This window comes from Pongo pygmaeus, chromosome 14 (assembly GCF_028885625.2).
Source record: "Pongo pygmaeus isolate AG05252 chromosome 14, NHGRI_mPonPyg2-v2.0_pri, whole genome shotgun sequence".
Lineage (NCBI taxonomy): Eukaryota > Metazoa > Chordata > Mammalia > Primates > Hominidae > Pongo > Pongo pygmaeus.
Genome location: NC_072387.2, coordinates 60361216 through 60387725, shown reverse-complemented (window position 1 = coordinate 60387725; position 26510 = coordinate 60361216). Strand labels below are relative to the sequence as shown.

At 48.1% G+C, this 26510-nt stretch overlaps 2 protein-coding genes across 4 annotated transcripts in view; both read left to right on the top strand.

Annotated features, from left to right (window-relative positions):
• Positions 1-24077, top strand: part of ATP7B (ATPase copper transporting beta) — a 217646-nt gene extending 193569 nt beyond the window's left edge. The window contains exon 24 of the mRNA XM_054446318.2: positions 24065-24077. The gene's annotated coding sequence lies outside the window, so the exon portion shown is untranslated. The remainder of the gene's footprint in view (positions 1-24064) is intronic.
• TMEM272 (transmembrane protein 272) overlaps positions 1-26510 on the top strand; it is a 78115-nt gene that overhangs the window by 21572 nt on the left and 30033 nt on the right. The window contains exons 4-5 of one of the 3 annotated variants that reach the window (XM_054446337.2): positions 1613-1695; positions 6643-10365. In XM_054446337.2, the coding sequence (XP_054302312.1) occupies positions 1613-1695; positions 6643-7005 (446 nt within the window). In that variant the 3' untranslated portion in view covers positions 7006-10365. Of the gene's footprint in view, positions 1-1612; positions 1696-6642; positions 10366-24064; positions 24199-26510 lie in introns of those variants that run through there. The other 2 variants (XM_063650897.1, XM_054446338.2) reach the window with 2 other exon arrangements.

Below are 26510 nucleotides of genomic sequence, written 5' to 3'. Positions count from 1 at the left end.
GCTAAAAGTCTAAATGTCATTTAAACAGGAGGCTTTGGTTCTACAGTAAGAATTCCCTTTCTTGGACTCTGTTGACAAATTTATTAGTCAGGGTAACTTAACTGTGTGCTGCAGTCACAAATTAACCCTGGAATCCCAGTGGCTTAACACTATAAGGGTTTATTTCTTGCTTATGCAAAGTCCATCATGGGTCAGGGGGCATGGGGACTTCCCAGGCAATGTGATGACATAATATTCCAAGCTGCTTCAATCTTGAGAACAATCCATCTCCACCCATGGTTTCCAGGTGGTCAAAGCAGAGGAAGCAAACAACGAATCATGTATCAGTTTTTAAATGCTTTGGCCTGGGCTGGGCACAGTGGCTCAGGCCTGTAATCCCACGCTTTGGGAGGCCCAGGCAGGAGGATCACTTGAGCCAAGGAGTTTGAGAACAACCTGGGCAACATAGTGAGTCCTCCTTCTCTACAAGAAAAAAAGAATTAGCTGTGCATAGTGGCACATCTCTGTGATCCCACATACTCAAGAGGCTGAGGTGAGAGAATCACTTGAGCCTGGGAGGTTGAGGCTGCAGTGAGTTGTGACTGAATCATGCTACTGCACTCCAGCCTGGGCAAGAGAGCAAGACTCTGTCTCAAAAAAAATAAATAAATGCTTTGGCCCCAAAGTGTCCAACAGCCCACTGGTCAGAACTGGTCACACTGCCTTGCTACTCAACAAGGGAGGTGGGCAATGTTGGCGGGGGGCACATGCTGGGCAGTCAGTGTCTCCCACAGCAAAGGTGTGTGTTAGAATTCATCTGGAGCTTGGTTGTTTGAGCCAGACTGGTCCCTGAGGGAAATGGGCATTTCTTCTTTATATTTTAAATAGACACATTATATCATTGGTTAATAGGTCTAGGGAACAAAGACCTGAGAAAAGTAGACAGGGCATTGCTTTGGGGAGAAAAATTATCACTAAGAAAGGGTAGACTGGGCAGGCTGGCTTGGTAGTACTCTGTATCTGGTAGCTAAGGATATGTGAGTACACGCGTGTTTCCCAGCATGGGGTTCAGCGAGTGACATGGTCAATGGTGATCATATGGTGACTGTGACTAACACGGCAGAGGGCTCGCTGCACAAGGAGGAAGAGCGGCTCCTCCCTGCCACCTGGCCCCTGGAAGCAGAGTAGATGAGAACCTCATTCACACAGTCACATTTTGGAAATATGACTCATAAATTGAACCTTATTTTAAGCATATCAAGAAAACTGTATATTTAAAGAGATCCTTTGAATCTTGAATCCTTGAAAACTTGAGTTTTCATACACTGGCTATTCAGAAAAGCAGAGTGCAACCCATAGCCAGTTAATACCCAGAAAAAAGGTGCAGCGACACCTGGTCCCTGCCCTGTCTGGGGGAGTATTTATCGCCACTCCGCTGTGAGAGCCATTTCTGCAGTGTCAATCCACTGAGCATCCTGAGGATCAGGTGACTGGTGAGGCTAAGCAGGTCCCACGAGCATATGGTTTGCATGATTAACATTTTGGCTTTTGAAGGTGTTCCACTCATTTTCAAAACCGGGCTTTGTGCTCTTGAATGTATTTCTCTCAATCCTCTTCTGTTTGCCCTATGTAGGAATGAAATTTTTGGAGGACTGCCCTATACAGCCCCTCATTCCTTTGTATTTGCTAGTGGGTGGCATCGTCGGTACCTTAAAGGTAACGTATCTTTATCTGTTGTTTGTAGTCCTTGTAGAAATTAACTCACAGGTATCCTGGAATGCACCTGTTATTTGCCTGCTATTCACAGGGGAGCCAAAACAACTTCCCCCTAAGCGTGGTTGCTTAAGTGATGGGGCTAGCTCCAGAGACACAGATTTTTCCAGATGCAGGGCATTTACCCAGGGCTGTGCATCTTTGCAAGAGCTTCCTTCCTGCTGTCGAGTTCAATGTGCTAAGCTGTGGCTTTGGTCTGACAAGAGTTGATGCAGAGGAGTCCCTGACTGCCAGTTAATACCATTGAATTCAGCCAGTGAAATCATGGTCTTTCTCTGCGCTGCTGCTGCTTTTTTTATTTTTTTTTATTTTTTTTATTTTTATTTTTTTTTTTGAGGAAAAAAGCTTCCTGTTGAAGGCAGGGTTTGCATCTGGTTAAACTATGTTTGATTTAGCAGTTCCTATTTCTGCTTTTAACTATACCTCCTAGTTCTCAATTGACTAACATAGGATTAATTGGCTGCAGTTATCAATCAACTATTAAAGTATTCTTATGCCTGAGGTAGGAGTGCTTCTCTGTGACTCTCAAAGTTATGTAGTTAATCTGCTTCTGGGCTGTATTGACATTTGTTTAAACAGAAAAAGCAACTGAAGAAGAAATATCAGGGGCGTGCATAGCCTGCAGTTGTTTTCAAGATCCCTGGCCCACAGAAATGTTACACCTACCAAGAGAAGCTTAGGTCAGCCTCTGTCTATCAACAACTCTTCCCAGCCTTCCAAGCCCACCTCACTACTTTCTATATCAAAGCCAGAAAACACAAGCATCCATTTTCCCAAGATGGTTTCATAAAAACAAAGCCGTAACACAAGAGAAAACTGAGTCAAGAGTGCCAAGTATGAACTCTCATTCGAACCCATTGTTGGGTTTCTTTGCCAGCTGCCTTCTGGTGCGGGGATCCTTGGAGAGATCCTGGCCAGTGGCGCTGGTCATGCTGTTGATCTAAGACATCAAAGGAACGTCTTGAAAATTGCTGTTCTCATATGCAATTGGTAGCCACAAGCTCAACTCTGTCGTGGGAGACATCTGATTTGGGGCAAACCTTAGAAGGCTTTTGTGTCTGAGGTAACCTCACTGTTAAATGTCCCCATCTCCTAACAGCAATCTGGTGGGCAGTGTCCTAAATCGTACAAATACACACAATCATCCCCATCACAACATCCCCACAGGATCTACCCGGGACTCTGTTCAGCTCCGAGAAAACCCAGAGGCTCTTGGCTCAGCGGGGCCACATTTTCCCCATGGCCCCCACAGTGCTAAGGGAAGGCTCTGACAGTTTGAGTGCCATAGAGATGCTTAAAACAAGGGCAGCGTTTTCAGCAGTGATTACCTCTGCCTCTCCTGTTCTCACTTGACTGCCTCATCGTCAAGCTGCCCAGTGGAGCTTTCCTTTAGAGATGCTACTGTCCGTGGGGTCTGTTCCTCTTAATAACAGCAAACTTTTCCTTTCTGAAAACCAGCCCAGGACCCAAAGGTAATTTATTTTAATGAACAAACTAAGGCCCTAATAAGCAGCATTGATTTTTTGCCCCGGCAATCTAAAACCGTTTGAAGCCAAATTAAATTTTTGTGCTCGTGATGGCAAGGTAATATACAGTGAGTCCATAACCATTAGAGCAGTGGCAAACAGGATTAGAGTCCTCAGAGGCAGAAGTTTACCTGTGATAATGATGGTTTGTATTCAACCTCACAACCTGCCTAGGGGGTCCCAACATCCTTCGTGAAATGCATCAGATAGCTTCACAGTATTGCATTCTATGAAGAGAAACTTGAAGAGATGTGAGCTGACATTTCATGGAGCTACCAGAAAGAACTGAGGGTCATGCCCCATTAAAAGATCAGGAAATGAATTAAGTAGGCTGTGACCTGCTTTTTAAAAAATAAAATAGAAAATTAGAGTGCCTAGTAAGTTAAGTATTGTGTGATACTTACATATGGACATGCGTGTGTTTGGGTGAGTTGACCGTGTAATTTATCATCCTAACTGGGACACTTTTGAGAGTACAAGGGGGCTCTAATAATCATCCTGCCAGAACAACAGCATAAACCAGGACTTCTCTAAGCCAACAAGGACATGCAGTTACCCAGTGACTAGGACCTGGCATAAAATGTATTTGTTACTGAGGGTCATGTTAAAAGACAGTTTCCAAAACACGGATTCAGTGACCATTGCCTACCCTGCACTCCTCCTCATCTTCCCACATCACCCTTCCTGTTGGCGATTGCTACCCCCTAGTGAGCACGTGCTTTTTGCTGATGCCATGCTGATGGCTCTGTCCTCATTTGGAACTCATTCAGTCCTCACCGTGCCCCTTTGAGGCAGGTACTTGCTTCAGGAAGGATTCTTTGACTACAAGGAACAAAAAATCAACTCTGGCTAACTTAAGAGGTCATTGATTGGAAGAGCTCACAACCTCAAAGGTTAGTGGGAGAGAAGGGGGCCAGGTGGCTCCAGGAAGCCTGGGCAGTGGGACCCATTTGCCACGGCTCTCTCCTGGGGCTGGTTCCTTTCTCCTGGCATCATTGTAACCAAGAACCTGTCCTGGGAGGGCAGCCAGATCTGTGGACACGTGGTGGGTGGGGGAATGCCTCCAAGGAATGGGGCCCTGCAAGGAAGGGAAATGCATCTGAGTGATGGAAACTTGAGCTGGACTCTCAGTTCCAGCTTACAGTGAGGAAACGGCAGAGCTGGTGTTCAACCTGGGCTTTCCCAACCACACAGCCACCGTCAGCCAACCTACTACAGGCAATTGTTTTTTCCCCTACCCTAAACCCACCACCCTTCACCTTTGCCACACCACTCCCCCTCAGAGGAGGACCCTCGCACCTCTTCTTCTGCATAGGGGTCCCAAGTATGCCCCTTCTTCCAGGCAGCCCTCCCTGGATGAGTCAGCTCTACTGTGGGTGGCTCTCTGAACTCCCCCAAGGCCTCACTTTCCTTTTCTTATGGAGATGTTCTACCTCCTGGCCGGGCTGCAAGTCTTAGGCGAGAACCCTCCAATTTAATTTCCTCCGATTTAATCATCAGTGTACTGTGGTGTAGACAGTGGTCAAAGAGGTGTGGACCACTGCCCTTCTCATTATCTTACTCACTGTGGATCTCAGTGAAGTGACTTAACTTCTCTGAGCCTTAGTTTCCTCATTTGGGCAACAGAGATAATACGCAGCCCCAGGCTAGGATGGACATTAAAGATCACACATACCAAGCATTGAACTAACCACTCTCCTTAGGTTTTGTATCTTTACATAAGTAATAACTCTCCATTGTGGAAAATCAGAGAATGCAGATAAGCACAAAGAAGAAAATCAAAATCATCTGTAAATTTCACCACCCAGAGAAAACTGCTGTTGACACTTTGGCCCAATGGCTCCAGTTTTGGTCCTGCGCCCATGTTTATTTAGTACCTTTAGCCTCAGGCTGGGAGAATTCATTGAGATAATGTATGTCAAGCGCTTTGCCCAGCACCGGGGTCTATTTTTGTACAACATCCATTCCCAGAGTCACTATCACCTCCTCATGGGTAACCCCCAGATCTCCGCCAGGAGTCCTCACCTCTCTCTGTTCACCTCCAGGCTCTGACTCTGCCCCCTGCAGTCCACTAGGCCCTGCATTTCCATCCAGAATTTTAAATGGGACAAGTCCAAACCTGGAGTCATCACCTATCCATAGGCACAGCGTGGGGTTCGCTGTTCCCATCTGTCTCTTTATTTTATCCTTGCCTCTCTTTACAGTTTGGAGCCCAGTTAGCTGTATCTCCTGGCTCCTGCTTGCCCTTCCGTTTCACTCAAGCTCAGAACCTCTCCCTGCCTCTGCCAGTCGGCCACATCCTCTGTCATCCAAGGATTCTTTCTAATGCCCTGCTCTCCAGGGTTAAGGGTGCCATGAGCATGGCCTCAGGAGAGGTAGGCAGCCTAGGAAGCCAGAGAGAGCAGATACACAGGCCAGGCTTTCAAAAACATCACAGATCAAGTTGCTAGGCAGAGAAGACAGGGAGCTGCTAAGGGATTCCTTAGCAAAGACCACCTGTGTCCTTCCACCGCTGCATTTCCGGGGGAAAGTGTGCTCCCCTGTGACAAAGGCATTTGTGGCCCATTAGAGTCCGGTGGGTCGTGGTGCTTTGTGTAACCAAGTGGGAGCAGAATTTCAAAAGCGTGTCAGGCTGGAGTCAGGGACCATCTACCAGGGGCCCAGATGGTCTTTGTCCCCCAAGAGTATCACTCCAAGGACAAGGGTCTGTGCTCTTGACTTGAAAGATGTACGAGGACAAAAGGGACAACACTCTCAGTCCACAGCCCCACTTGGGAATTCCAGATGCCTGAGATGGGGAGTGGTACAAACTTCCAAGAAGAGAGAAAGCAGGCTGGGCGGGGCTGGGGTGGGGAGGAAACGGCTCACGGTACCTGGATTCGGCCAAGCCTGTTACATGGCCTGGAAGTACCAGGGAAAATCTGCTGGGGGTTCCTCCCAAGATAGAGGGATGTATTTCAAGGTCCTCTAGCATGCGGACCAGGTGTCATTTTTACGTTATGTGTGGGTGCAAATGTGCTAGCACAATATGGGGGAGAGTCAGTCTGAACCTTGATGCAGAGATGAGTTATCCCAGCTAACCCCTTGTCCAAACCAACAAACACATCTAAAAGGAAAACGCCACTGAGGATGCTGGCGATGAATTTATGCCTTCATTCTTGCCAGTTTTAATTCTCATTCTTCAAATTAAATCTTGCTGCTTGATGGCATTTCTAACTCCAGTGTGTTCACTTTTCATAACACCTTCCTCTCTCTTCTCTTTCTCTCTCCCTACCAACACCCCGCCACCGCTACCTTCTATCCCCTCTCTTCGCCTCTATTTTGCTGTTCTGCCCTGCCACCCTGGTTCCCCACCACACCCCAGGTGTCTCTCCTGTTGTACGACTCCACCAGGATGAGGCGGCTGCTGTCCAAGGCTGTGGTGATTGATGACGATGACGATGACGAATACCCCTGGAGGCAGAATGCACACAGATACTACATCCACCTCCTGCTGAGCCTCTTCCTCTTCCTCTGGTTCATCCTGGGAAACTACTGGGTCTTTTCTGTGTACCTGCCTGATTTCCTTCCCCCTTTCCAGCAGCCTCAGGACTACTGTGACAAAACCCTGTACCTCTTTGCAGTCGGAGTCCTGGCGCTCAGTCACACCGTGCTGGTCTTGCTCCTGCTGTGCAGCGGCTGTGTCTACCTGTGCTCCAGGTGGAGACTTGCTGCCGATGAAGACTGACAGCTGCCTTGTCCAGCATGCCATGTATGCATATGCGTGCGCGCGCGCGCACTCACACACACACACAGGTTCAGGAGAAGGGCATAAAGGTAATAAAACCTTCCCTGAAGGCATTTAAAAAGCCACCCAAATGCACTGAATATGATAGCAGACTAAAGAAACTCTTGCCTTCCTAGACATGGGGAAATCACTTCTGCTCTTTTCAGAGTGGGAATTTTGTTCTCACAAGAGTTTTCAAAGGGGTAATTGTTTTTGAGGGTATGAAGTGTGGGAGGCAAAGAATGGGAGACCTTTTCAAATCATAGTGCAATTTCAATGACTGCTGCAAAAGCAAGGTTGGTTGTTGCTACTGCTGCTGTCATTCAGACATGGTCACCTTGAAGTTAGAGAAAGTGCACAGACTTTCAAACAAGATATATCTTAATTTCACTCGCTATGATGGCTTTTGTTATTAAAAGGAAAAAGATATTCTTTTAGTGACTCTAGCTGCCTTTTGGGAAAGTGAAGGAGCAATCTCTTCCAGCCCTATATCAGATAGGTTTGATGTGATGGGTGGAACATCCCAAGGTCAGCTATAAAACCTACCAACGTCAAAGCAGTAGCTTCCACCTAGGGGGCGGGCTGGCTTGCTACAGGCATTGCGGAGTGCAGCGCCGTGTGTACCGTGTGCCACTGCTGCAGATTCTTTGCTTGGCCTTGAGTCTGTCTCTGCCCCTGGCTATTCATATACCTCTCTATGATCTGCAGCTGGCTGGGTGGCATAAACCAGTTGTGTATGTTTCTGGACAGGTTGCACAAGTTGGGGTGCCGTCAGTGTAGCTGTTTTTGGTTTCTGAGCTTAAATATTAAATAATAGCTTCTCAACCTAATGACCAGTTAGGCTTTGGAAGCCTTTTGTAAATTGAGATGGCTGGAAGTCCAGGATGACACCGAACAGTTACCACTAACCTTCCCTCTGGCCGCCGCTGTTGAGAGATGAAGTCCAGGTCTGTTGTCAGTGCTCGCTGGGGAGCCTCTTTATGGGCAAAGTCCCATGCTTTAGAATTTCGTATGAAGATGCTGTCATGAGTGTTTCTAGGGCAGTGCCCAGGGGTGCGTGGCACCTGCTTAACTGTGCTTCTCTCAGCCACGTGCATAGCATTTCTGTATATTTACACACTGCTGAGCTGTGTTTATTTTTTAACTTTGTTAAGTTTTCGTGCTTTCTCATCAAGCCAATCCCTGAGTGGCCATGAATGGAGGCACCTCCCTTCATCAGAAGTGTCAGCTCAAACCAAGAGGCTCATTCTTCTCCGTAGCTTTAAGAGAAAGGCCCCGTGAGTCCCATGGGGTCTTCCCATTTCAGTTTAGAAGCACTCCCCGGGCAGTCACCATTGGTCCCCCTTTCCTCCCAGGTGAGAAGAAAGTGCTTGGTGTGCCATCTGCTGGACAAAGGAAGAACAGCCCTTTTTTAGCCCCGTCCCCAAGGGCAGTTTCTGTTTTCATTTTCACTTGAGCCATGGCAGAAGACCAGCGGGTGTGCAGTTTGCAGATCCTACCTCACCTATGATGCCCGATTCCATCCTCACTGTGTCCCATGTTGCCCTCTCTGTGTTGGGGTCCGGGGAGAGTCTGTGGGCTATGATACTGGGGTGGACAGGAGTTCCATGGGCTCCTCTCCCACCCTCCTTTCCCCAGTCCATGACTCGTCAGCCATTCCCAGTCACTTAGCCAATGCTTGGACATCTGTGAGCAGCAAAGACCTGGGCCCAGGGACGCCTGCATGACTCCCACATGAAAGCCTCTGAGGCTTCTGTTGCGAGGGCCTTGGCAAAGGCAGAAAGAGCTGTGAACAACCATGGGCGTGAAGATTTCTGTTAGCAGATGGCAGGTACTGGTTAGTGCTTTGGATACATCAGTAGCTAGGTCTCAAACGTTGGACATTCCCAGTTTCTGGTAGGCATGAGTATCACCAGAGTGTTGCAGAAATTTTTCCCAGAGGGAGTGGTGGATGAAGTGTGCTAATTCTCATATGCACCCCACCAGCCCACCCCCAGTTGCAATGGAGAATATTGGTCATAGGTCCTAAATAATTGCTAAAATCTGGACTATATTTTTAGCTTTGAATTTTTTTGTCACCAAAGCGGTAAGGAAGAGGTGATGATCTCTTTGTCTAGGTCACACATCTTCCCTGGTTTGAGGTTACAGTGAGCTATGATTGTGCCACTGCACTCTACTCTGGGTGACAGAATGAGACCCTATCTCTAAAAAACAAAATTACCCCCTTCTGGAGAAACAGGTTAGATCCTAAAGAAAATGTTCATGTGCATCCATTCATAGAGGGGACACTGAGTGGTTCAGTGGGTGACATCTTCAGCGCAGCAGGCTTTGAATGATAACTGATTAAGGCCTCCCTCAGGAGATGGTGAGATGGTTATGATAAGGCACATTTCAAGAAAGAGGCTCTGGGGCTAAGGCAAATGGTCTATAACTGTGATTCTTTGAAGTCTGGCTTAATCCAGGGATGACATCCAGACTGTTGGAAGGGCTGAGCTGCATGCCCTTTAAGTGATCACCTCTTAGTATAATTTCACTGAGCTGGAGGTGAGTGTAAGAAGTTCCTGGTTATAGAAGAAGTTATAATCCTTGGCATGGCCTGAAGCAGGCATTCCACACTGGTGTGAAATGTGCTGTGTATACCTGGAGAATGAAAATGCCCATCTAAGACTGGCCCAAGAGCTGTCTTCCTCTATGGGAACCTGGCAAGGCAATGGGAAGTGGACATGGGAACACCTGAACTTTCTGGATGCTATGAAACCTCAAGGAAACAAATTATGTGGCAGAGAGGGATAATCAGTTGTTCCCATCTGAGAAAAGACTGCAGCAAAGATAAACTATATGTTGAGGTCATTTTATTTGCTACATAGGGCATCATTCTAAAAACCATTCTTTGCCTGAATCTATGTAAATGACAGTTGAAAGCAGTAAAAGTGGGACCGTTTTACTGGGGTCAGCCACACCAGTGGTTCTCAAACCTTGGTGAACCCTCAGAGCTACCCAAGGACTTGTTTGCAATGCAGAATCACAGCCCCCAGAGACTGATTTGTGGGGCCCAGCTGGTTCTGATTCGGTGGCCAGAGAAACCGCATGTGTACACTCAGGCCACACATACAGCCTGGACTGGCTTATGTCGGGCCCATCCTGGTTGTCACCATGAGGACAATATAATGTCATTTCCAGTACTTCGTGTTATTTCCTTCTCTTTTAGTATGAGAAGTGGCCAAGTGGTCAATAGCTTTCATCTTTGTGTAACTGAATCTTGTGCTTCATTTCCTTCTAGGCATTTTTCATTGTTGATGAAATAAACTTTGTTCAATTTGTTCCCCAGTGTCTTCCTTGAATACCCTGGGGGAAGATAATCCTCCAGTCCTTGGGATGCTTCATTTGTTCTTTCTTCCAATGGGATTCCTGAGGGTAGACTGTGTCCACAGAAGCTGACAACCTGTTCTAGGCAAATTTTGCTCCATAAAACTCATAATCCTCAGGTGAGTAGATGAGTCTGTAGTGGAGAATCGAGAAAAATGATCTAACAGAAAATTCTTCTTAGTAATCCTAGTGATAATTTATCTTTTATAAGTATAGCACTAATAAGACAACTAATTTGTCTTTTCTAGAGATAGAATTTCAGTAGTTCACTTTTCAGGTTAGCCTAGCATCACAGCAGCTAAGTTATCTTGGATATCCCAGGAGACAGCATTTTGCCATTGCAAGCAGAAGAGAAGTAAGAGAGGAGTGTTTCCAAATACATCTGTTGTTTTCTCTCTCTCTCTAAGAGATGGGGTCTTGCTCTGTCACTCAGGCTGGAGTACAGTGGTAAAATCAAAGCCCACTGCAGCCTTGACCTCCTGGACTGGAGTAATTTTCTTACCTCAGCTTCTTGAATAGCTGGGACTATAGGCACACCACCATGCCCAGTCAGGTTTTTTTGGTTGGTTGGTTTTTTGTTTTTTGTGGGTTATTTTTTTTAAGAGATGGGGGTCTCACTATGTTGCCCAGGCTGGTCTCAAACTCCTAGCCTCAAGCAGTCCTTCTGCCTCAGCCTCCCAAAGTGCTGAGATTACAGGCATTAGCCACCTCATCCAGCCCTGTTGTTTTCTCTAAGACACTTCCTTCCTTTGTTATACCAGTCAGCTTTTAAAACTTGCTGCATTGTTCAGAGAAGTAAGCGCTGCTTCATAGGCAAAGGAAAAGCAACTGGGGCTTGCTGCTGGTATTAAGAGTTTGCATATACAGCATGTTTCCAAAAAGCCTTGTGACTCAAAACATCCCTCTGTTCTGATCACTTCCTACTTACCCTATTGGTGAGGGAGGGGTCCCTGTCCTAAATACTGGGAGAAGCCCAAATGCACCCCTTCCCCCACTGGACAGATGAGATGGACAGCAGCTTGTTAGTCACTAGACTCACTGCCTGGGGGAGGAGGACACAGCATGTTATGCAGGGCCACATGGGGCTTGCACTTGGGAACAGAGTGGACTGGCAGGGGCCATGGGGGTCATGCCTTGTAGTAGCAAGAGGACCAGGTAACCCTGTGTTCCCATGGGAGGAGTTTCCTGTCTTGCTTGAGTAATTTCACAGACGGGCAGTGAGGTGAAACCCATTAGGTTGGTGCCTGGGTGAGGGGTGGTGACTGACAGGGGACTGGTCAGGTGGGAGACCTTGCCTGTTGGGTCAGGGGCATGCCTGGTGAGGGCAGGGGAACTCACAGAGGAACTCACAGTTAAGCCCTTGGGCCTCTGTGAGACTCAGAGATGTCAAGGCAGCCCACAGAATTGTAGGCCTTAGAATACAGCCTCCTAGAGCCACCCCTGCCTTTCTTTGGCCTTATTCCCTGGGTTATCTAGTCCTGGGTTCAAATCTGTCTTTGAATTTCCTCAAATTCTCAATGTAGGAAGGGAGATGTAATCAGTGGTGAGATATACATTGTCAAGGAAGTAAAAAAAATAAAAAAGTCTTCTTGACCACTAACAGTAGCCAGATCAGAACCCTCGCCGCCTGCTTCCTGAGAGCAGGCTGGCACATCCTCTTCTCCAGCCTTCCAGTGATTTTCCCACCACTGCAAAACTCTTGCTGTCTGATCGGACTCTTGCAAACTGATGTTTTTTACTCTTTATATCTTTTTTTATTTAAGCTGCTATTTAATACAGTGTCCTGTAGCCTGTACCTTTCCATGGCCATCAAAAAGAAAACAGAAAAGAAAAACATTTCCTACATCAATTTACAGTTTATACATTTGTTTATAAGGAAGCCAGTTTGGGTTCGATTCCCAAGTCACTGGGGAAAGGGGTTGAAGCCCAGATTCCCCTGGGATCCCTTCTGTCAGCCCAGCATCCCCTCCCGCCCCCAGCAGCAGGTGCTGGCGCTAATGGCGCACACCTGCACCCTTTTGTGGGGGCCGCCTTGGTTGACTGGAGCCAGCTGGAGCCTGAGAGTTCTCCCCCCTCCCAGTTCACCCCACCAACAGCCATAGCTAAGGGCTGAGTCGGGGAAGAGGGAGGAAAAGCCCAACTCCCTTGTTTCAGGGCAGGTCAAACTTGAGGCATTTATGCTCCAGAGCTGCCCGCGGGATCAGGTGAAAGCACGGCTTCGTGGAAAGCCACATCCTTTCCCAGTGCTTCCCTTTCCCCAATGCTTCTTCCCTTACCCTAGTTCGTTTCTCCCAAGACCACACCCTCAACACATCCCTTATCCCAGAGCTTCATCTCAGACTCTGCTTCCAGGGAAGCCGGTCTAAGCCAGGGTTATTTCTCCACAGCTGGAGGCATGACATAAATTACTAGTATATCCCCTTTTACAACCCTTTTTATTTTCCTAAAATGACGATTTTAAAGCTTTATTTTTATTATAAAAGTGATACATGCTATGGCTAGAGATTCAAATCGTGTCAGAGTATGAAGTAAAAAGTAAAAGATTTGAAGCACCCCCCCCAACTCCTGGTCCCCAAAAAGGTACCCAGTGTTAATTCTGTAGTATCCTTTTGGAATATGTCTATGTATCGTTAAGCATAAATATATGTACTTTTTACATACATTATGTCAGACTAGGCTGGGCGCGGTGGCTCACGCCTGTAATCCCAGCATTTAGGGAGGCCAAGGTGGGCGGATCACGAGGTCAAGAGATGGAGACCATCCTGGCTAACATGGTGAAACCCCGTCTCTACTAAAAATACAAAAAGTAGCTGGGCGTGGTGGCGTGTGCCTGTAGTCCCAGCTACTTGGAAGGCTGAGGCAGCAGAATCGCCTGAACCCGGGAGGCAGAGGTTGCAGTGAGCCGAGATGGCGCCACTGCACTCCAGCCTAGGTGACAGAGCGAGACTCCGTCTCAAAAAAAAAAAAAAAAGAAAAGAAAAGAAATTATGTGAGACTATTCATATTATTCGGCAAGCTGCATTTTTCTACTTCCTGGATCATGGATTTCTTTCCATTATCAGCGCAGAGCTCTGCCTCAAACACGACTAACATGTATTCATAGGACTCATTTTAAGAGGCGCATCCTCTGTAACTTGCCTGGTCTCTCATTTCTGTGAATCAAAATGGGAAAAGCAGTAATGTGAAACTGTATTTTGACAAATGAACAGCTGAGAGGTCAGTTTGAGAAACTGTTTGCCATTCCTCCTGTCGTGTACCTAAGTAGGCCCCTGGCTGAACCGGGCTCCTGGGGAAGTTTGTTGCAGGGCCTTTGGATTAGGCACATGATGCACCTGAGGGAGACTCACCTGGACGCGATGATGCATCGAGCTCCTGAGAGGAGAGAGGTTGATTAGGGTGGATGCTATTCTCTATGTTCCCCAGAAGTGTGAGAGTCAACAAAATCCCACCATCGCCAAGGAAACCATTAAAAAATCCCAGCACTCTGGGAGGCCGAGGCAGGCGGATTACGAGGTCAGGAGATGGAGACAATCCTGGCTAACTTAAAAATACAAAAAATTGATCGGGCATGGTGGTGGGTGCCTGTAGTCCCAGCTACTCAGGAGGCTGAGGCAGGAGAATGGCGTGAACTTGGGAGGCATAGCTTGCAGTGAACCGAGATCGCGCCACTGCACTCCAGCCTGGGCAACAGAGCAAGACTCCGTCTCAAAAAAAAAAAACAACAAAACAAAACAAAACAAAAAAAATCAAAGCCACCTACTTAAGGACCAAACTATCCTTCCAATATCATGTGATTGTGTGAATACCTACAACTGAGATATATTCAGCAACAGATACAAGACAGAAACAACACCTGAATATTGCAGAAAGTATAAAATGTATTTTAAGTTACATAACAAAAATTAATAATGTACCACAATGAGGTACCATCTCATACGCATCAGGATGGATGCTATTAAATAAAAAAAGGGAACGAACTCCGAAGATAACAAGTTGGTAAGAATGCGGTGAGTCGGAGCCCTTGTGCAATACTGGTGGGAACATAACGTGGCACAGCAGCTATGGAAGACAGTAGGGCAGGTCCCCCCAAAATTAAAAATAGAATTGCCATATCACCCAGCAATTCCACTTCTGGGTATATACACAAAAGAACTGAAATCAGAGTCTTAAAGTGGTATTTGCACACCAATGTTCATATTAATATTATTCACAATAGCCAAGAAATTGAAGCAATCCAAGTGTCCATCTATGGATGAATGGATAAACAAAATGTGGTGTATACACACAATGGAACACTATGCAGCCCTAAAAAAGAAGGAAATTTTGAAACTTGCTACAACATGGATGAACCTGGAGGACATGATGCTAACTGAAATGAGCCATCCTCAAAAAGGCAAAATGTGATTCTACTTAGGTGAGGTCCCTAGAGTAGTCAAATTCATAGGGACAGAAAGTAGAATGGTGGTTACCAGGGGCTGGGGAAGGGGGCAATAAGGAGTTCTTGTTTAATGGGTACAGAGTTTCAGTTTGATAAGATGAAAAAGTTCTGAAGATGGATCGTTGCGTGGCAATGTAAATGTACTTAATATTGAACTGTACACTTAAAAATGGTTAAAATGGTAAATTTTATGTTGTGTGTATTTTACCATAGTCAAAAATAAAAATAAGTAATGTATTCCTCAGTCCTCCCAAGCCTCCACAGTCGCTCAATATTAAATAGCTGGCCAGTGCGGGATCATTTGGTCATTCTATGCATATGCAGGGCCAGGCTGCAAACCCAGTGTCACTCTTAGTGACTGCAGTGCTCAGCACCCAGCTCTGAGTGCCACTGGCTTAGGGGTTTGGGAGTGGGAGGAATGCTGGTACAAAAAACTGTGGGAATTATAAGCTACCCCGTCACACCCAAGAACAAATCAACCAACCAAAAAAGGGGAGGGGACAGTAGTGGAAGTTTCCAGTCCCACAGAAGTTACTAAAAGACGAAATGAGGAGACGCCACCATGGGACATGTCCCTCATCCTTATAGAGAAGGGGTTAAGCATGTGGCATCTGGACCCAGATCGTCAGGCTGGGATCCTGGCTCTGCCCCTTTCCAGATGCGTGTGATCTTGGATGTGCCACTGAAACTCTCTGTGCCTCGTTTTCATTTGTAAGGAGATTAAAACAGTGCTTGGCACATAGTAGGTAGAGCATTTGTTAAATAAGAGAAAATTTTCTTTATTTCACCCTCATTACAATGCTGTGAGGACTGTTATGCTCCTCTGTAGAGGGGAAACTGAGGCTCACGGAGGTAAAGTATCTTTTCTGAAGATGCCTCAGAGCTGAATGTGGGCCTTCTGACTATCCCAGTTCCCACCTTCCGTCTGCATCCCTCTCCCGCCTGTGTAGGTGGCCCTTCTCCTGAGGCCAGCGGTTGGTACCAGCTGGTACAGACAGTGTGGGTAGGGCAAGCTACAACCACCTCACCAAGCAGCCTGCATGCTCTCGCACTACTCCTGCCCCAGGCACCACTAGAGAAAGCCCACGGCTTTTGCACTCAGAACAGAACTTGCTTGCCGTAAAACCGAAGCCCTAGAAGCAGGCTGCATGAGAGTTTAAGATGAACACGAGTCCCGTTTGTGGAAAATCACTTTCTCCATCAACTTGGCTACGTGGAGGCTGACCACCCTGGCTTCACTACTGCCCCACTTTGGACCCATCTCTCACTGCGAATGTCTGCAGTCCTTGGAGGGTGCACAGGGCTGGGGAAAGGAGGATCTCTGCGTGTTTTAAATCTAAGTCAGTGATTCATGCACATGGTACAAAATGCAATGGCACAGAAAGCATTCAATGTAAACTGAGTCTGTCTCCCGCCTCAGCTCCCCACTGCCAAGGTTCTGGCCAGAGGCCCACATTGTGATTAGCTTCTTGTGAAAGGAAGGAAACCCCTAAATCAAATTGATTTGTTAGGTAGGAAGTTGGTTCAGATGGGCAACAGACAGCCCTGGGGCAAGCCAGTCTGTAAAGGATGATGGGCACCGAGGGACATGGGGAGGCAGCCAGAAGGGCCTTTCTACACGGTGACTGTGTCAGCTGTGGAGTGGGGAGGAGGGCGGGCTGGTATCTACCACATACCTCTTCCCTGGGCTGCTGCTCTCTTCTGCTAGGAGTGAATGCCAGAAGGCAGTCACCTTGGGTTTCTGATAAGGCTTTTGTGATTGAGGCTGGGATCCCATGACCTGCCCCCCCACTTCTTGTCATTAAAAAGAGCCCAGTTCCTTAATCCATGTGCAGGCAGGGTCAGCACCTGTGCATGGTCCATACTGAAAAATAAGGATCGGCATCAGAGACCTTCTTCTCCGCTCTCTGCCTCATCCTCTCTTCCTTTTTGTTCCTTTTCCTTCGCTGTCATTTCCATTCCCCACCCCCAATTGTACACTAAACATGTACATGAATGGTGCCTGGCTTCCTATGAGTTTATGATTTATGGTTATTCATCTTATTAACTAAGTGGCTTTGCCAGGTAAAATATTAAGGCTCCATTGCCATTATGACCTTGTCTTCCATGATCTCATTGGCAGCTGGTGTTGCCATGACAACTTGGCTAGAGGAACTGGTATGAGCTTCAGTGGAAGGCGATATGAACACTGGTGTGTGTGTGTGTGTGTGTGTAAGACGATACAGACTTTTCATCATGTGTATCTGTTGTGCAGAAAGCCATGGATTTCCACACCTTCTGCTTCTCCTTCCATTCTGGTCAAAATTAGCCTCAGGGATCTAAATCAATTGGAATGGAACTCTGGAGGATGATTTCTTTGTTTGGCTTTTTGAGTGGCAAATTGGAACCAGGAACACAGAAGAAATATTTTAGTGGCTTTCCACCCCTGGGAAATGAAGCAACCCTACCCACTTTGACGTTTCTCTTAAAAGCACCCTGGGCCTAACTTATTTAGCATCCATATGTAATTTTCTTATTAGATGTGTAGAAAGTTGGAGCTGAAAGGAGCCCTGGATGTCACCTAGTCTGGCCCCCTTTTTGTTCAGATGAGAAAAACTGAGGCCCAGAGGCTAAGTGACTTGCCCTCATGTAGTATGATGCAGCAGGGAAGGTGTGGGCTCTGGAATCATACTACCTGGCCTCAAAGCCTGGCTCCACCATGTATTTACTGTGACCTGAGTCAAGTTATGTAACCTCTCTGTTTGCTCATCTGTAAAATGGGGATAATAGCAAGAGTAACCATATGGATCAGTGTGAGAATTAAGTGCTATAATCCACAATGCTTGGCACACTTTAAGACTTCTATACATTTTATCACACGGGTCACACAGGGAATAACTGGCAGAAATTGGACTAGAATCCAGCTCGGCTGACTCCAGTTAAACGGGAACATTCCCCTGTGAACTCCATACTGCCCTTTGTTTGTTTGCGCGTGTTACTTGGCATCCAAGTGAGAGTGGAAGCTCATTTTGAGACAGGGTTTGGCTTTTCCCAAGACCTCCTCTTTAAGTGTATATAATGTATACACTAACTACCTCGTGGATGCTTGATTTGAGGCCAACACTGGACACCTCATGCCCTCATAGAACATTTCTTGAATGTACACTGCATGGCTGTAAGCGCAGGGGAGAAAGGAATGAGAAGAAAACTTAAAGAGGGAAACAAACATTTCTGATCACTTCGTATGAAACTAAGCTCTTTATAATGAATGCCTTTAATCACAACAACCCCACGAGGTGCGCATATTCATCCCCATTTTACACATTAAAAAACCAAGACTGAGGGCGTATGCAGCATGCTCAGGTTCACCTGGCTAATGCAAAGAGCTGGGTTTGCAGCCACACTTTTACTTCAAAGGGCTGCTGACAACCTGCAAGAGACTTGGTGGTTCAAAACTATTTCTCATCCCCTCTCTGTGAGCCAAAAGCCTATTTCCTGAGGTGGTCAGAGAGATTCAGAGCAGACTGACACGTTTTCCATCACTGACACAAAGAGGAGGGTATGAAAAACAGTATGTAGCCCTGGGGATCTAAAATATTTCCCCAGCCAAATCGGACAGGCATTGAAAGTCACACCAGGCTGGGTGGTTTTACAAAATGCCACTTGTTTAAATTTCCTTTCATCACTCTGTCAGGAATAACAGCAACGTAGTGGAGCCTCAGAGTCCTGTTTGGAGGGGCGAGCTGTTCTGGGGAAATTTATTTCAAAAGTTATTCTGAAGTAAAAACTTGCCCACTGTGGAGTGAGGTTGGACAGTGATCCTATATCCTAGGTAATGAGGCTATTAAAGCAGCTGGTCTCTGTTCAGCTTATGTAAGTGGGGCCCATTCTCTGGGCGACTTGGGTAAACCGGTATAGAATGTAACAGGGTGACTAGGAGTGACAGCAGCAGTAAGACCCCCATTTCTAATGTGGCGTTAGGGCTGGAGGTTAGATGTGGACAGGGGTGTCTGAGTCCTACATAATGGGGCTGGATGACTAGTCTGAGATCTGGGTTCACGCAGCAACCACACTCTTACACTGTTCATTTGGGCTTGGGTGGAAGGAGGCTGATGAGGATTTGGGGGAAATCAAGGGGCTCTCCCTGGCACTACATGAAGTCACACCAGGCTGGGTGGCAAAAGTCCAGACTTTGGAGACAATTACTTCTCGGGTAGGAGCCCCAGCCCTGCCTCTTGCCTGCAATGTCGCCAATCTGACTGCGCTTGCTGGAGACGGGAAATGTGGCAGGGTACTGCATCCCCCAACACGTGTAGAAACTTAGAGAACGCCAGTTATTAAAATAACCCTTATGATAACACCAATTCGATGCAGAAGTCTTTTAAATATCATAAGCCTCGTCGTTTTATTCTACATGGTTTTCTAGGTAACCAAATTCTAGGAGGCGCGTTGCAGGGCCATCTTCGCATTCCGGTCATGCCCAGCAGGACGGTGTTCTCTAAACGGCGCCGATGCCCGATTTCAACCCCGAGGGGACTGCGGACCTCGACTGCGGCCCCCACCAGGGCCGGTCCGCCCTCACTCCACCCTCTGAGGCTGGGCGGAGTCGACCGGCCGGCCCGAGACCCCTCGCCTTCCCTGTGGAGCAAGGACCCGGAAGCCGCGGCTCTTACATAACCGGGATGATGTCAGGGCCGGCGACTCCCGGGGGGTGGGACCAGGGCGGAGGCCGCGCCCGGAGCGCGGCGGGGCTCGGCGTGCGGCGTGCCCGGCACGTCCCTGTACCGCAGCGTCGTGTGGTTCGCCAAGGGGCTGCGCGAGTACACCAAGTAAGGCGGCGCGGCGGGGCGCGGGGCGCGGGGCCCCGGGCTGTCACGTGGCTCGCCTCGGCGCGGGCGAGCGGGGTTGGCGGGGACGCGCCCGCGGCTCCTTCGCCCTCTCGCTGGGCCGACTAAGCGAGTCCAGAACGACGGGACCGCCTGCCGTCTAGCGACCCGCGGCTGGGCATGGGGCAGTCGCCAGACTCCAGCCCCTCAACGCCCGCGACCGAGACTGGCGCCCGAGAGGCGGGGCTGTGGCGCGCCCAAGCCCAGGCCGTCCCACTGACGTCAGGCGGCCCCGGCGCCAACGAGCCTCCTGGGCGTCACCTCGGCGCCCCGCTGGGTGTGCTCCTGGAAGTGTCTTCGTTGTGCTGCTGGCGGCGTCAGATAGGGCTGGATCTAAATCGCTAGCCAAGGCTCTGTCCTAGTACCTTTGGGTGTGTTTCCTTTAAGAAGATGCAGCACCTGGACTGCGACCTGTGGCTCCAGCTGGAACTTTCCAGTCTGGGTCTCCGGCCAGTGTGGCCGTGCACCCAGTGTGTGCTTCTGGGGAACGATGCTTGATGGTTTCGTCGCCCCGTGACCACGCTCAGTGTGCCCTAGTTGGCTCTCCACCTCACTGTGGTTTTAAGAGGTGACAGGTTCCTGTGACGGAGGAGAGATGGAGGTTTTCTCTTAGAATTGATTAGGCTAACCGCTGGTTGTCAACCCTGTCTGCACATCAGAATCACTGGGCGAGAATTAAAAGTACCCAGTTTTCAGGCCCCATCCCTACAGATTCTGATTTAGTGGGTCTGCACAGGGGCCTGGACTGGCATTTCATCCAAATGCCCCAGGTGATTCTCACCTCTGAGAGGCTTCTCCCTGCACTGGGGCTTTATCAGTTCCCACGGCAACCTGGCCAGCACTCCTAGGGGAGGTAGGAGTTGCAACTCCCTTCTCTTCACCCCACATCGTTTTGGGAAAGTTCAGCTCTGTCTCAGGAGCCCCTGCTGCAGAGAATGGTGGGGAGTGAGCCCTGTCCCACTGTTTTTAGGGGAATACAGTGGCAGCCTCTTTCTTTCAAAGGGGTGTCCTCTGGCAATGACCATTAATTGCTGGATTTTTCCACATTACACAGCATGAAAGCTTGAGTCAGTTTCCAACCCGGGGTGGGCCCCAAGGAAAGCAGGCTGTAAAAATTTCTCCGGGGACTCTCGCTCTGATTTCCCCACCTTGAGGGAAGGTAGAAGTGAGGCCAAGGGGCCCAATCCACCACAGATTGGTGGGGGAAGGGAGGGGAGGGGAAGGCAGTTGGCAAAGTTAGATGGGTTTTCCTGCTGTTGTGGATTTAGTGAATAGGAGAGAAAAACAACAACCTTGTTTTGACTTCAGTGTGAGAGCGCGGAGAGAGTTTACAGCGTTTCTCTTGGCACAAGGATTTTTATAAAGCCTCCCTATATTGGGCTCCTAAGGCAGGAGGATCTAATCACTGTTTCCTAAACTTTGCTGAACCTAATAATTCCCTGGGGCAGTTTTAAACAGACTTGTAAACCCTGGGCAAGTGTGGATGGGTCCTAAGCAAATTTCATATTTGGGTAAATTGAGGGTGTGGGGAGACACGGACACCTGCCAGCTTCCTCCTCCCCATCCCTGTCACCTTAGATTCAGGAAACAGTAAGTACAAATGTCCTCTCAGCTTGAGTCAAAATCACCGGCAAGGCACATGAAACCACAGGTTGCCAAGCAGGCACTTCTGAGTCAGTAGGCAGGGCATTTCCAACAGGTTTCCAGGTGATGCCGATGCAGGTTGTCTGGGGACTGCCCTTTGGCACCAAGGCTGCGTGCTGAAGAATGGAACACCCGGCCTTTGGCTTGATCACCTACCTTCTGGTGACCTTGGGAAAGTCATGTATGTGTGTGTGTGTGTGTGTGTGTGTGTGTGTGAAAAATAGAGACTGATATCTAGAGTTTGTGAAAATAAAATGCTGCCCCAATAAGGGGCAGGGTACATAAAAGACAAGTCTTATTAACAACAGATCGGACCAGGATGGAATTCTTGTATGGAAGGCAAGATCCAAGGCAGAGGACAGAGGGCGGGGACATGTCCTGCAGGCCAGGCTGGTACTGCCTGCTTGGCAGCACTCCCAGCCTGGAGTTTGAGGAAGAGGTTTAACCCAGAGGAGCCAGCCTCAGCAAACATTCGTCTCTAATACGGATCAACGTGGAGCCCAGAGGCTAATGTCCCCTCTGGCTGGGTATCACAGAGAAAAGCCTGTCAGCTTCCTGCCCCTGGAGAAGGGCTCTTCAGGCCTGTTCCCTGTGGACTGCTTTTTTTCTGGCTCTATTGTATTTGGGAAGTTCTCACTCATTCCCCACAATGCCTCCTCCTAGCTAAGCCTCTATTCATTGACTCAGGCCCTTGCCTCTACCGGAAAAGCCTTTCACAGAGATTCCAGGGCTCATGTCTGTGTATAGGGGGAAAAAAAATCTTCCAGTTTCCTCTTTGTAGTTTAAAATGCTCTCAAAGTCCCTACTGATTTGAAGGCTTGGGGGCCAAATGAGCTCAAGTTTGAACATGGACGGTACTGTCATTATTAATAGTGATAATAATAATGTCGTCTGGGTGTGGTGGCTCATGCCTGTAATCCCAGCATTTTGGGAAGCCGAGGTGGGTGGATCACTTGAGGTCAGGAGTTCGAGACCAGCCTGGCCAACATGGTGAAAACCCATCTCTACTAAAAAATACAAAAATTAGCCGGGCGTGGTGACGGGCGCTTATAACCCCAGCTACTCAGGAGGCTGAGACGGGAGAATCACTTGAACCCGGGAGGCGGAGGTTGCAGTGAGCCGAGATTGCGCCACTGCACTCCATCCTGGGCGACAGGGTGGGACTCTGTCTCAAAAAATAATAATGTCAACTGCTAATTATTGAGCTCTTAATGTGTTCTAAGTGCTGTCATAAGTGCCTTACACGCAGCATCTCATTTAGGCTGCCCAAGAGGTATCTCTTATTATTCCCTTTCTGCAGATGAGGAAATAAGAGCTCAGAAAGGTTAAGTCAACACACAAGATTGCACAGCTAGTAAGAGGCTGAGCTGTGACTTAAACTCAGGTTGTTCAAGTCCTTGTTACTGATATTTTTTAGTTTCAAGTCAACCTTTCAGGAAGGCTTTGGAATAAGAAGTCTTGCTTGCCACTCACAGCAGAAGCAATGGGTAGGGTGTTCTCTAAGCTGCCCTGCATGTTCTGGTGAGTTACAGATGGTGAAAACAGGAACATTTTTCTTGTTCTCTTAAGAACATCTGGCTTGACTGAAACAAGTGGCAATGCCTGCCCTGTGGCAGTGACTTTCAAACCAAACCCAAGCTCATAAACATCCTTTGGCCACTTCCCCGAGTTCCAGAGCATGTAACTGGCAGTTGTGCTGTACCAGGGCATGGGGCATGAGGCCAGCTGTTGGCTACCCTTTTGTAAACAGGTCCTGTGGGAGGGCTCTCAGCATCTGTGGAGCCTTGAGATCAGAGTCCCATCCTGCATTGCAGGGGAGAAATCTCTCAGCTCCATGGGTGAGAGATGTAAGCTCTGAGACCCCAGCCTGCCTGTGCGTGGGCAGAGTCTGCCCTCTGGGCCTCCTCCTGCCAACCCCACCATTCTGCCACCACTGCCCTTAGCCAATTTCATAGCCAGGAAATACTAGAAGAGTAAAGGTAGAGAGGTATTGCAAAAGGAATGGGAGAAAGAAACAGTTAAGGAACTCACAGTTGCACCTATCCAATATGATGCCTTGTGCAAATCAGAAAAAATATCTCTTCTGCAATATGCTTTTCTGCCACCTGCCAGAACATTATCATAATGCAGATACAAATATCCCATCATTCTGATCCGAATGGCACTCCCTAGAGCTGTGCAGTGCACACCTTGTGTCCCTGAAGGAGCCTTGGCTTCCTCTGATGGGTGCAGAGCTTAAATAACTCTACCGTCCTCCTCCTTTATTCCCTACTTGCAAATCTCCCCCATTTCTCCAAGTAGGCAAGGATATCTGTCCTGCAATGCAATAAGCATAATGCAAATGGTCTCCTAAGCTTCCCGAAACCTGCCCCCCACAAAAGGGAAAAGAGCAATTCATCTGTCAAGGGATTTTTTTTCTTTTTGCCACTCCCCAGGATCGGGGCAGTCAGAGGAAGACAATTTGGATGCCAAAATGTTGGAATCTCCAATATTTTCAAAAGTTTGGGAAGATCATGGTCCAGGAAATGCAGGCCCTGAGATAGTGGTGTTTGTGAGAGCAGGGAGGGTGAGGGAGAAAGGAGTTTCGTGATGTGTTGGGAGAGGCGGAGACAGCAATAATGCCCATCCTAGAATTAGGCTTTCTCCTGCAGGGGTTTGTGTTCCCCACTCCTTACAGCTGGTCTTCCCGTGGGTCTGCTCTTTCTAGGAGTGGCTATGAATCTGCATCTAAAGACTTTGTCCCTCATGACTTGGAGGTCCAGGTTCCTGGAAGAGTCTTTTTGGTCACTGGAGGAAACAGCGGCATTGGCAAAGCAACTGCCCTTGAAATCGCCAAGCGAGGTAAGCAGCTGCTAACACATGTGTCCACTGAGCCCCATGGCCAGACTGCGGCCGGTCCATACTGAGGAGGGCACCCTGTGTCACAGGCAGGTCAGGAAGTCCTGGATGGCGATCCCGTGGTTCTGGGCACAGCTGCCAGCTTTCTGAGTTTTGAGCTCCAGGTGGCTAGAGCAATGGGAGCCCTTTCCTCAACACTTAATTAATTCACAGGTGAGCTTGGGGTCCTGCCCACGTGTCCCAGTGTTTTCTGATTAAGAACAGCGAGGGGCTCAAGCAAACCCTGGACATCAGAATCCACAGTGGAATTTAATTTAAAAAAAAAACAAAACACCTGGTCTCTAACTCGTGTCTTCTCAATGAGAATCTCCTGGGGTGAGAGACAGGTGGAGGGAGAGCCTCGAAGTCCACTGCAATTTGGATGTGGATGGTAGTTATGAACCAAGGCCCCCAAAATACCTGGAGAGAGGAGTGCATTGAACTAAACTTCCTCCTTGCTGGGGTCCAGCCTCCAGGGCTAGAGCAGCCTCCCGCTTCCCTCCCCTAACCTTGACTATAAAGAGGTGCTTCAGGTGCACTGTAAAGTCTTGAGTCAGCAGAAGGCTTCCTCATGGTAAATGCCAGAATTTCCTGCATGAGCTCAACAATCCTGGGTCACCAAATGGCTCTGCAGTGGCTAGAAAAGTTTGCTGCATCTCTCCAGAGCTTCCTCAGGAAAAATGGATGTTCCAGCAGAAGGTGGGGAACTAGGTTGTGAATTTATCACTTTTTAAGATGCTGAAGATGTTTTCTTTTTTCCTCTCTCTAAATCCAAGTTAGGCATTTTTCAGGGGACTATTATATCATTTGAAGCTTTATTTAATTATCTGCCAAGTCAGGGAGAGGATTAATTGCATCTTAGCAGCTGGGAAGCACTCTGAAGTATGGAGAGGAGGAGAGAGAAGAGGGGCTAGTGTTGTGGTTAGCCTGTAGCCTCCCATGAAACACCCCATTTAATCAAGTGGGTGATTTTTAGTAAAGAAAGCAGACTCCATAATGATTCACTCTTAGCTGCCACGGCGAAGGCATTCTGCTTTAAATTGACCTTGATTGATGATGGTGTGGCATTTGCTGGGATAATATGAGGGCTGCTGATGGATTCAACATTCAGTCAATACTTGAGTCTCTACTACATGCTATGCAAGTGGCTGTCTACTTTGGCTGAACATTACATCACCAGGGGAGCTTGTAAAACATACCCAGGCCTGGGCCTATTGCCTAGATCTTTAAAAGCTCCCTAGGTGAGTCTAAAGTGCAGCCAGGTTTAACACATCTGGGTCAGCTACTATGCTAGATGCTAGGGAAGCAGATGTGACCCAGATCAATGTTGCTTATCCTTGATGTGTTCAGGCCCTCAAAAATCAGGATGTTATTCCAGACACACTGTCAGCACAGATAGGCAATAAGTTTCCAGTACCTCCCTCGCAATCACCCTTGCTGCTCTTAACTCTGGGAACCACCCATCTAGGTTTAACAGAAGAGTGTCAGTTGTGAGCCCATATATCTTCATTTTTCATTAGGAAGAGCTGGTTTCTGTAGCTCTCGCTGTAACTCACAGATGGTTTCATTGAATTCCACCAGGTGGCACAGTTCACCTGGTTTGTCGAGATCAAGCCCGAGCAGAAGATGCCAGGGGTGAGATCATCCAGGAGAGCGGTAACCAGGTGAGCAGCTCCTCACCCCTCCTGCTGGGTTTCCTCACCTCCATGGTCAGCTGTGAGGAGGCTGGACTCCTGCCCGCTCTCCCTGGGTTGAAGATGGCCTGTGTTTGTGCTTCTGCTTTGGAAGCAGCCTCGGCCAGCAGAGAGCTGGGCCCTGCTTTTGAATGGCTAGGTTTGACAAGGGGATAAGTGGGGGCACTGAGGCTTTACCGCATGGTCCTGAGCTGCCTGTGAAACCAGCAGAGGCCAGCAGGCAGAGGCCCATTACACTGGACAGTGATACTTCCAGCCTCCTCACCTCAGAGGGAGCCCACATCAGCAACACACAGCAAGGGTCACCTGGGTGCCACGGAGCCATGCATTGACCCGATGTCTTCTAATAAAGAGAAACACCGGCAGCATTTGGGTCTTGATGAGAGCTACTTTCTGACACGAGCTTTCAGAGCTGCCTCACGTTTTGTGGTCTTTCTCTTCTGAAAGAGCTGGAACCAGGATTGGCTACATAATTAGTGGGGCTTGGTGCGAAATGAAAATGCAAGACCCTTGTGTAAAAGTTATTTAGAATTTCTACACACCAAAGGCAGAACATTAAACCAAGCTTGAGGCCTTTCCAAT